Source organism: Carassius gibelio, chromosome A3, assembly GCF_023724105.1.
Source record: "Carassius gibelio isolate Cgi1373 ecotype wild population from Czech Republic chromosome A3, carGib1.2-hapl.c, whole genome shotgun sequence".
NCBI classification, from domain to species: Eukaryota; Metazoa; Chordata; class Actinopteri; order Cypriniformes; family Cyprinidae; genus Carassius; species Carassius gibelio.
In genome coordinates, this window is record NC_068373.1 from 27,401,271 (window position 1) to 27,413,360 (window position 12,090).

The following is a 12,090-nucleotide window of genomic DNA, read 5'->3' on the forward strand; positions in this document are numbered from 1 at the left end:
AGTGTGAACCGCGCTACGCTCTAAAGGTGATTCACCACCTGAATGAGGCTCTGGCAACGCTGCAAGGTGACGGTGTCATTTATCATTAAATCCGGTGTCACCCGTAGTACACCAGCAGCCTGTCAACCCACTCGCGTTTCATTCATACGCCCCGATCGCTTTCTCTCGCCCTGGGATGACACAAATATCATCCCCTCCTATCTTTCATTCTCCTGCACTCTCTGTCACCTTGTTAGACTGCACCACTTTGTCTGTAAACATCTGTTTGTGATGGTTTTGCTGACGTTGAGAGGGTCAGACAGTGAACAGGGCTCCCACAGGCATGGACAACCATAGAAAATTACCGAAATTAATTCAAAAGTTGATTGATTAAAGTAATGCAAGTTTCCATTGTAATTATAACTGATTTAAAAATATTTTAAAATAAGTACATTTATTTGACAAGCAGTCTTTTTAATATTTTTAGTCTTTTTGAGTAAATTTCAGAAAATGATTTACAAAAATTAATTGATTACAAAAGTTAAGGAAGTTTCCATTGTGTGTGTTTGTATATGCGCATATATATATAAAGCTATTAAGTTATATGTTTTATATATTATATATATTTTTAAAAACATTTAATTGGCAGGAAATTTGTCTTTTTGAGTGTAAAATTATTTAGGGAAAATTGATTGACCACATTAGTCATAGAAATTTATATTTTTTAATAAATAAATAAATATATATATATATATATATATATATATATATTAAATGCACAAATATTTAATTGGCAAGTAATCTATTTTTAGAGTAGAATTAATGAAAAGTATTTTTTGACAATCAGTCATGATTTCAGTAGTGTATATTCAATGATTTTTATTAAAAGGTTTAAACTGTTTAATTGGCATAAATCAACTGAAAAAGCTCAAAAGCAAAAGACCCGAGAACGTGAGTGTGTCAATACTGTAAGTTCATGGTAAAGCTGATTTGTACTTGGATTTGTGTCTTTCTGTGTCTTGTAGAGGTTGGACTTTCTGATGGTTGGACAGTGAATGTGTGTGTCTGATTAAGAGAGTGTGTGTAGTGTGAGGCGGTATATTTGGCGTTTTTTGACAGGTCATGGTTTTTTGGCGGCCAGCTTGTTAGCGTGGTGAGACTGGAAGGTCAAGGGAGCGTTTGACTGGCTGCCAGTCTGCCTGAGCATCGGGACACAGAGAAATAACACACAACCCATGATTTTACACACACACACACACACACACACACACACACACACACACACACGTCTGGTCAGCTATCCTTGTGGGGACTCTCCATAGGTGTAATGGACCGTATTTTCTATCGCCCTACACCAACCCTACCCCTAAACCTAACCCTCACAGGAAACTTTCTGCATTTTTAGATTTTCAAGAAACTTCATTCTGTGTAATTTATTTGCTTGTTTACCCATGGGGACCTCAATTTAGGTCCCCACCGTGACACGAGTCCCCATGAGTCTGTGTGTATTCAGGTTTAAGTCCCCACCAGAATAGAAAAACAAGTACACACACACACACACACACACACAGGCTAATGTGCAGGCAAAGTCATGGAAACTGTCAGCTGCAACTCCGATGGTGATGTTTTGATGTAGCTACATCCTCTCTTATCTTATAATATTATTAATATTATTAATATTTAATACACATTTTGTGTGTGTGTGTGTGTGTGTGTGTGTGTGTGTGTGTGTATAATTTGCCCATCCTTGCACTTTAAAATGGACTAAAAAAAGAAATATATTTTTTATAAGAAATGCATTTTTATCTATGATTTGCAATTAAGTTGTCATATATCATTCTTTTTTATTTTTTTATTTAACTAGTTCAGGGAGGTGAATATTTGTTCAAAAGTGACATTAGCATTATAAGCAGATTTGTGGCTTCCTCACACGGCTCTTTAAAATCTTAAATTGGCTTTTTAAATCACCACTTAGGATAATTGTTCCCAAAACCAGCCACAGGATTTGATGGTGAACTCCTTTTTTCCTTCCTCTCCGAGTCCTGACATGTTTGGCCGTGTTTCTGGGTCACTGGGTGAGCCCGGCGTATATTTCTGCCAAACTCAGGACAGCTGAAGCTAGCAGCCCTGCGGCCTCAGTTTGACGTTTATAGGATCAGGACGACACATTAATGTGGCGTTATATATGAGAAGACCAAACCATCACATACTTTCTCCCTTCATTTCCCTCATCATTCTCACATCACGTTTCCCCCCCGTCCTCCTGGTTTTGGCGTGAGCGTTCGGACCTGCCACTGGAACAGAAGCGCTTGTGTTTGACTGTTTCCCTCAGCTCTGAAAAGTCAAGTGAAAGCCTCTGGTTTGGTTCCCCAAGTGAAGTTTAGGAGTGGTTGTATGTCAGAGTCTGTACACAGCCAGCATTTACGTGTGTTTACTCATTAGCATTTGGTTTGTGAAGACGTGTCGTCCTGTTCGTTTGGCATCACTAATGCGGTTTCTTGGGTATATTGAAATTCTGGAGTCAATCTGAACACATTCACATAAAATAGACAAGTTATTAAACTAAATATGTTTACTCTGTTATGTTCGGTTTTAGCAGACTTTATTTAGTTTGTTTTGCAGCACAACGCTCTCAAGTGTTTGTTTAGTATGTTTTTAGTTTTTTTTATTGTTTGCCTATTGGCTCGTCTTCTGTAAACTGATTGTCTTTGCTGAACAGTAGAAACTTGTTTAAGACGTGTAGTGCTGATCAACCCATCGCTTCAAACTAATGGAAGCAAAATCAGCTGGAAATGATGATGGTTTTGCTTATAGTCTTGGTTTTACATGGCTCAACATGTTTCTCACTGTTGTGTAAATTGTGAATGTTTTTTTTTTTTTTCTTAACTAATGGCAGAACTATTTTGTTGTGGATTTAAAGACGATATATATTTTTTCAATATATTTTTAAGGTAGTGGACGACAAGTAGGGTTTTTAACAGCCGGTGTTGATATCTAGTGAACAAGGTGGCAGATGAATTAAATAATACTGGTCTTTGTCTATGAAATAGTTTTTTTGTTAAATTAAGTGGGACGACAATAACGTTTTAAAACATTGTGTACAGTATTTAGAGAGAAACAAGGGAAGTGAGCACTAAACTAAGACATTAGTCGATACATAAAGCACTTAATCTATACTACAGTTCAAAGGTTTGGAATCAGTAAGATTTTTATTTTTTGAAAGAATATTTATACTTTAATTTAGCACCAATGTGTCATTTAACACTGGAATAATGATGCTGAAAATTCAGCTTTCCATCATAGGAATAAATTGCATTTTAAAATATATTTTAATAGAAAAGTTATGATATATCACTAGTAGTTTATATATATATATATATATATATATATATATATATATATATATCCTGGAAAATTGACAACGTCACTGTAAAAACGGTGAGAAATAGTGGCAAAATCCCGACTTTCATGCTTTGATACTTTACACTTTACTCTGAGATTTGGTGATTTGAATGAGACAGACAGACAGACTGACTGACATGAGTTACTATGAGATCTGCTGTCACAGCCTCTATTTTCCCACTTACAGCTGCATAAAGACCCTCCCCGGCCCTGTCCCGACCCCTGTCCCGACCCCGTCCTACTCTTTCCTGCACTCCACTGCTTCAAAGCAAAGCTCGCACCCTGGACCTGTCGGCACTGAATAAACACAGCTCTTGTTTTCCAGTATGATTATATTAACATCCTTAAAACAAGATGCATTTACTTGAATCAAACATTATTAAAAAATCTTATTAACATTACATTACAAGTTAATGCATAATATATATTTTTGACAGTGGGGTAAGAAAAATACATTTATTTTCCTTTTCTATTTAAGTTTATTTTTCTCCCTCATTGGCAAATACTTATTATTAAATGTGTTTTTACTGGAAAACAAGGAAAAATTACTCCAGTGTGACTGGCTTCTCTATATTTCACAGGAAACAAAAAAGCCCTAACATTGTCTTACCTATGGATTAAAAGATCATTTTTAGTATCATTATCAGCAAATTTGTAGTATTTTAGAAGCTGAGATGGATAAGATCATTTATTTAGATGAAGCTCAAGCAGCAAAAACCCTGTTTGATTAAATCCACATCTCTGTTCTGCCATTTTGTTGATCCCATTTTTACCAGGACTCTCGTCGCCTGGTTCTCTTAAGAAGTCGGGGAAATTCGATTTCAGCGCTCTGTCCAGCCATACGAGGTCTGCACGCATGCCGTTCACCCATCACCCGCTGCCCATGCTGGCAGGTGTGAGACCAGGTGAGAGTTCAGAGCCCCAAACCCACCCCACCTCCCACATCCTTCCCCTTCCTGTCCTGCTCCCTCACGCCCCCTGGTGGGGTCGGATGTGGTGACGTTTTGGGGAGAGGCGAGGTCGTGTTTACACCACGGTTGGGTCAGGGTGAAGGCATTGGCCATTCGTCCCCCACCCCTCACCCTCTTTCTCCTCTACACCGAGGATGATTTGTCTTTTTTGTCTGTCTGTTTGTCACTGTGATTGGTTGGTGATTGGTCTCTCCATTTCCAAATTTCATTCTCCCCCCTCTAGAGGTGTCTTTTCACTGCCTCATAAGATGTTATTATAAATGCTGTACAGCAATGATCAAAGCACAAATCCACTCTCCTTTAAGACTCACAGGATTGGAAAACTGCTTTTTCAAATATGTTCTGAAGTATTTTATCATCTATTATTGATTAAACAAGATGAAAGAGAAGGAAACATTGTAAATGTGCTGAAATTAGAAACCATGGGGGGTTTTTTTGTCATCCAATCAATGGTGCCTATGGAGTTTTTTTTTTTTAATTTATTGAATTCTTTTATTTTTTTATTATTAGTTGTAGTTTTTTTTTTTAGATGAATACAGTAATTTACCCATTATTCATTATTTCTTGTCGGAGAGCCATTTATAACTTACAAAACTACGGTAACCAGCCCCACCAACTGACTTACAGATAGATAGATAGATAGATAGATAGATAGATAGATAGATAGATAGATAGATAGATAGATAGATAGATAGATAGATACGCTCAGATGAATTGCTGGTGATGTTCTGCGATGCACTCTCGTGGTGTGGGCATGTGTTGTTGTGGAGTCACTCCTGGTGGGAGGGGGTCTTTGGTGGCGGTAGTTTGCGGTGCCATTTGCCTCCTCCTTGAAGTCTTGGCTCCATCCCATTCCCTAATGGGATTAAAGGATGGATGATGAAAGCGAGAAAGAAACGGAGGAAGAGGAGGGAACAGCAGTCTGCCTGGCAGAGAGGGTGAAAAGCAGGGCTTTGGCTGGGAGCGCAGTGCTGTCTGGGTTACATGCAGGCTCTGGAAGTTGGCAGACTGTCCCGGGCAGCTGGGGGCCCTGCTTGGCTGGAGGGGACAAGACCCCTCACCCCTCCACTCGCTGGTCGGGAGATGGGCGTAATGTTATTCTTCATGCAAATGAGAGCGGGTCATGACTTATCAAGAACTACTGCAGTTTGTTCACGTTATGTTTGTGCTGATACAAAAATGCATTTTTTCCCCATTGCACATGCTTTAAATTGATTTTGTTTATCTGTGCATTCATACCATTTCCTACAGTTAAATTAATGTCTAAGCTGTCGTCTTTATCTGCAACCAAAGTTCAACTTGAAGCAATCTCTTGCACATTTATGGTCAAAACCTAGTTGGCATATTTGTCAATGTAAAGAGTTTAGGGAAATTTGTATTAAAAATCGTCACATCCTTGATTAAATTTTATGATAATCACAATTAAGAGAGCATGTTTTCACTTGGAGAGCGTGTTTGTGTCAGTCTAAATCATTTTGAGCTTGTGAGAAATTAAGAGTGGGAATGAAAGAGATCACAGAAAGAGATAAGTATACAGTATGTGACCTTGCTGGGGTATATGTTTAGCAATAGCCAAAAAAAAAAAAAAAAACATTGTATGGGTCAAAATTATAGATTTTTCTTTCATGCCAAAAATCATTAGGATATAAAGTAAATATCATGTTCCATGAAGATATTTTGTAAAATTCCTGCCGTAAATATCAAAACTTAATTTTTGTTGAGTAATATGCATTGCTAAGAATTATTTGGACAAATTTAAAGGTGATTTTCTCAGTATTTAGATTTTTTTGCATCCTCAGATTCCAGATTTTCAAATAGTTGTATCTCAGCCATATATTGTCCGATCATGGACATCAATGGAAAGCTTATTTATTCAGCTTTCAGATGATGTATAAATATCAATTTCTGCAAATTGACACTTAAGACTGGTTCTGTGGTCCAGGGTCACATATATAATATATATTTTAAATGTACATAAATATATATAATTTATTAATACTTGTTGCTTTTTTTGTAATGCTTTGTTTGGTTTCACACATTTATTGCACATTTATTGTTTTTATATTAAGCTAACAATAATTACTTCAAAGTAAAATCTTAACCCAAATCCTAACCACTAAAATAAAACTTTCATAAATTCAAATTTTATATATTTATAAATCATTTTTATCCATGAGAATGTCCCGTAGGATCAATCAGTGGAGGTTTTGTCAGGTTTGGCTCTGTTTTGGGAACAGCTTTATCTCTAATTGTTGTAAACACACACACACACACACACACACACAATTTTCCTGAATTGATTACCATCACTTCCATCTCATGTCATTTATTGTATCCTTGTGTGTCAGTCTCTGTCATTACTGATCTACTGCTAGCACTTATCCTAACACAGTATGCATCACTGACTTCTCTCTCTGTGTGTATCTGTCTGTCAGCAGGAAGTCCCCGTGCCTCAGCTTCCTCCCTGCACTTCCCCTCACCCTCCATCATACAGCAGTCCAGCCCATACTTCACCCATCCCACCATCCGATACCACCACCACCCGGGACAGGACCCGCTCAAGGAGTTTGTGCAGTTTGTGTGCTCCGACGGATCAGGCCAGGCTAGTGGTCAGGTAAGAGGAAGTGACCTCACTCGGGGAGTGATGATCTGAGACGTTGGGGTCAGTTAATTGCTTGTGTACGTCATTTGCTTTGCTGTACATATTGCAAAAAATGTTTACTGTTTTATCCAGATGTTCTCTGGCTGGTTTATAGTGAATACTGGGAATGGCAAACTGTATCCCACAATGCAGTGTTCATCCTTCAGGAATCTTTACACTAGTATTCCATTTAGAATGTAGCCTTGTCACATTCTGCTGAATAAACATTTATCGTTGCTCGCTGCATACGGTTTCAAATACTATTTGTTAAATGATTGGGAAATACAGGGTATATACTGTACAGTATGCCATTGTTTTAAGAAAATAAATTATGAAAATTAAATTTTATCCATCCTTTAAAACCTAATGTTGATGAAACAAAACTAAGAGGAGATATTTAGCCAACACATTGTCCCCATTCAACCAAAGCCGCAACTATAAAATAAACTTTTATTTTATCTTTTCTCTGTAAAACTAATCTTATCAAGCATTTTAAGGAACTTAAGCTTGAGCTCACCATTGTGAAGACAACTGTTCCATTTAACAAAGCTAAGATTGCAGTTTTGCTGTTAACGAGCATCCAAAAACACATTAAAGGGGTCATGAACTGGCTTTTGTATTATTATTTTATATTGTTGTCTGAGGTCTGCTTATGACGTTCACATGGTTTTTACATTCAAAATCATCAAAATCAGTAAGTAATAGGATATTTTCTACCCTGGTTTTGAGGCCTGCTTGAGAAACACTGGGTTTTTATGGGCGTCCCGCATTGAAGAAGTGGAAGTAAACACCCACTGCTCTGATTGGATAACAGTTTTTGCATAGTTAATAACTTTGTCTGTGTCTGTTTGACAAGCTACGTCCTTTGAAAAAGCATTGCTTTTTAATCTGTCTCTCTGCAAACCCAGCGTCAAATGAACTATTACGTCATTCATAGGCACTCTCCAGGATCTGGCGTTCACTGGGCCTGGTGTCAATAAAAGCTTTTATTTCAGTAACAAGGAGGTTTTCAGTTCTGGAACTTACAGTATGTTACATGCCAGGGTTCCTCTATTAGTTTTCAGAGAGGGACTAATACAGCCAACAATACCAAGCCAAGGGCCACTAACCTATATATACAAATTATTATTATTTCAATCATTATATTATTGTTGCTTTTATTAAAATAGTCAAAAGATTGTCACGTGATAAATATTCAGATTATTTCCCCTAGTAGTCTGTTTTATTCAGACAATTTTCCATTTAGATACAGAAGAACTTAGCCTACTGAATATTAAAAACAAATGAGCAAACAAACAAATCTGGATCTCCAAGTCTGCCATCCAAATCAACTGTTTCTGCTCATCTCCAGCCTGGATCTCTTTACCTAATTGCAGATTAAATTATTAGATCTGTCTGCATTAATATTTTTATACTTAGATTTTCTAACTATAAGTCGCACCTGAGTATAAGTCGCATCAGTCCAAAAATACGTCATGATGAGGAAAAAAACATATAAGTCGCACTGGACTATGTTACATTTATTTAGAACCAAGAATCAAGAGAAAACATTACCGTCTCCAGCCGCGAGAGGGCGCTCTGTTTATTATGGGTAGACTACAGGAGCACTGAGCAGCATTGAGCGCTCTCTGGCTGATGGAGACGGTAATGTTTTCTGTTGGTTAATTTCTCTGGGTTCACGTCAAATTAATTTTGATAAATAAGTCGCACCTGACTATAAGTCGCAGCACCAGCCAAACTATGAAAAAAAGTGCGATTTATAGTCTGGAAAATACGGTAAGTTTGAATATTATTTTACGTGATCTTTATAGCCATAGTAAAAGCAACAATAGATATTTTAACTCCGATCTTGAAAATAAGTTAGGCTAAAGCAAACTTACGTTAAACTGTAAACCAACATCCATAACAAAGATAGTAGCCTCTCACTCACTCAAACTGTTCAGTCCATTCACATTTGAATCATCTTCTGTAGTTTCAGTACTTTACACTTGCCATGTTTTTGCTGTCACATCATGTCAACATTGGACGTGAAAAATCGCTAATTGCTAATAATTTGAACTTTGTGTCAGCACGTCATAAATAGAACGAGGCAGCAGTTTTCTGTCAGGTATTTGTCAGTTTTCTGTTAACATTATTTGAAATTAGCGCAGGCTAAACATTTTTCTCTTGCGGGCCGCCTATTAAGCAGCCCTGTTGTATACGATGACCTCTTATATATCAAAAACTCAAGTAAAAGTTGATTTCTCAATTCATGACCCCTTTAATAATGTTTTCTTTAAGGGCTTGGGTTACTCTGTGGTCATTCTAATTAAGTTTATATAAACCGTTTATATAAGTGAGGTTATGTCATATTTAACGTACATTTCATAACATTTAATTCTCATTTATTTTATCTATAATTGCTACATACCTTAAATCAAATCCTAACCACTGGTGGGGAAAAAATGGCATTTTTTTAAAGCAAAAAATTAGATTATTTAATGATTCATAAAATCATAACATTTGGGAAACTAACATTATCAGCGATTTTATTTCTATTCGTACTTCTTTAAACGTGAAACAAGCTCCTTGTGTGATAACTTGTCTACAGTAACCTCAAACGAATGTGTGCGTTCCTTGTCTTTGAGGCCGACTGATCGGTCACTGTTATGTATCTTGTGCTTGTCTAGACGATCTTGAGTTAATCTCTCCTTCTCTGTCCACTTCCACGATTAAACCATCTGCGCAACAGCTGACGACCTCTGTGTGTTTCAGCGAAGTGCGCATCCCCTCCTCTGTTCTGCTTGTGCCATTTTCCAGCGTTGTGAACGTGGCTTGTTTTTTTTTTTTAAATCATTCCATGGACCAAACTCACCTCACCATTCGTGTGTCCATTTCTTCTTCTTCTTCACCTTCTGCCTAAAGACCTTCATTATATTTCTCCTGCTCCTCCACTGCTCCTGTCTGTGCCTGTGGTGAAGTCAGCACACACAAACTCAAACACACCCCTTCATAAACCAAAGCAAACAGACATTCATCCTTTTGGTTGTTTCCCTCTCAACACTCTCCCCTACCAGCCACTCCCCCCCCCCATTCTTTTTTTTCGGGGCAAGCCTGCGTTGTTGTTTTCTTCATTTGCGGGGTGTCGGGCGTGTCCGTACTCCTTACCCTGTTTGTGTCATCTGCAGCCGAACGGGAGCGGCCAGAGCAAAATGCCGGGCTCCTTCTTGCTGCCTCCACCCCCCCCTGTGGCGCGTCCAGTGCCCCTCCCAATGCCAGACTCTAAACCCAGCAGCACGCCCCCCGACGGCGGACTCACCTCACCCACATCTCCTTGTAAGTGACCCGACCCCCCCATTCCACCAAACCCCATGAAATTCCTCAGTCCTTTAGCCACAGCTGAACCACTTTTACGCAATTTAGACTGTCTTCCTTAAGTTAAAATGAAATGCCGTTATTTGTAATCATCGTGGTAGTGCTAACTGGCGGGTCAGAACTAGTCCTTACTATTATTTTTCAGTTCAATATTCAGTATTTTTTTTTATACATTCTGATTTTTTTTTTAAGTGATTTAAGTTTAGCAGCCATCAAAATGTCACTGAAGTGCAGAGCACATGAGATATTTACATTTACATTTACATTTATTCATTTAGCTGACGCTTTTATCCAAAGCGACTTACAATTGCTATATATGTCAGAGGTCGCACGCCTCTGGAGCAACTAGAGGTTAAGTGTCTTGCTCAGTGACACATTGGTGTCAACCAGTGGATTCGAACCCAGGATCCTCCGACCAATGGCACGCGTCTTATCCACTGCGCCATCACCACCCCAACAGTGTTTGGAGATGCTGGGGATATGGTGATGGGGGGAAAAAATGTGTGAGGAGGAAAAAAAGTTGTTAATGCTTATGCGAAGTTCTTGCAAACTTTTTCCGTTGTACTGAGAAATTTTGCATTTGCTTACAAATCTTTTTCATTCCCCCAAAAAAGTTTGCGTTCACTTGGAAAACGTCTGCGCTCTCTTACAGAACTTTTAGTTTATTATTTTGATGGGAATAATATGAGTAAATTAATAATATTGAATTTAATAATAAAATATCAATTTTTGCGTGTGAAGGCAAACATATTTTGTGTGTGGGGGGGGGGTGGGCTCAATAGAAAAGGCAAAAATTTTACTAGCAAAGAGATGTTATTGGGAGAATGTAATGTTTTTGTGAGCGAATGCAAAAAAAAAAAAAATCCTGGGGGACGCAACATTTTTGGAAGGGAATGCAAAATTGAACAAAGTTTCTTGGGGCAATGCAACACTTTTGCAAGCTAACTTACATTTTTGTCGGGAAAGCAATACTTTTGCAAGAGAACGCAAAAAACTCTACATTTCTCAGGGCGATGCAATACTTTTGCAAAAGAATGTGTTTTGTGAGCAAATGCAAAATTTCTTAAGGGAACAAATGTTTTGCAAGCGAATGCAAAATGTCTTTGGGAAATGCAGTACTTTTTAAAGATGCAATGCAAATGTTTTGTGAGTGAACACATATTCTTTGGGAAAAGCAACACTTTTGCGAGCAATCACAAAATTTCTCAAGAGGAACGCAATACGTAAGCAAGCGAACACTAAGTGTTTTGGGAGAGCTCAAAAATATTTGCAAGTGAACGCAAAGTTTATCAGAAAACACAATACTTTTGAAATAGAACACAAAGGTATTGCAAATGGAAAATTATTGAAAAAAAAAATAATAATAATCCTCCCATCTCATTTTTCCATGACCAAGTACTTTTGGGGGTTCTGTGTTGAAGGGTGCAAATTTAGGGCAGTTAATGTGGACTCCAAAGTACCAAACTGTTTTGGAAATGCAGCTATAATAATACAGTTCGTTTTGTGGCAGTTCTGGTGCTAAAATCAAAACTAGACAGAAGAGTCTATCTACCAAACTGAAAAGACCGGTTTAGACCGTCTTGAACTTGTAATGTGGTCCAGGTTGGTTTGTGCTGGTCAGTGCGTTGCAGCTGTGACGTGATGTGAGGGCGTTTACACTCCCGAATGCAACATCCAGAAACCCATGCTTTGTAATTTTACGTTGGTTTCTTTTGAGTTTGTTTTTTTGGTTTCATTGCTGGT

The 12,090-nt window shown here is 38.0% G+C and overlaps 1 protein-coding gene across 7 annotated transcripts in view; it reads left to right on the top strand.

Moving 5' to 3' along the window:
• LOC127954857 (nuclear factor 1 X-type-like) overlaps nucleotides 1-12,090 on the top strand; it is a 159,100-nt gene that overhangs the window by 136,537 nt on the left and 10,473 nt on the right. For 6 of the 7 annotated variants that reach the window (XM_052553413.1, XM_052553414.1, XM_052553416.1 and 3 more), the window contains 3 exons: nucleotides 4,158-4,286; nucleotides 6,788-6,966; nucleotides 10,161-10,308. In XM_052553413.1, the coding sequence (XP_052409373.1) occupies nucleotides 4,158-4,286; nucleotides 6,788-6,966; nucleotides 10,161-10,308 (456 nt within the window). The remainder of the gene's footprint in view (nucleotides 1-4,157; nucleotides 4,287-6,787; nucleotides 6,967-10,160; nucleotides 10,309-12,090) is intronic. The other variant, XM_052553419.1, reaches the window with a different exon arrangement.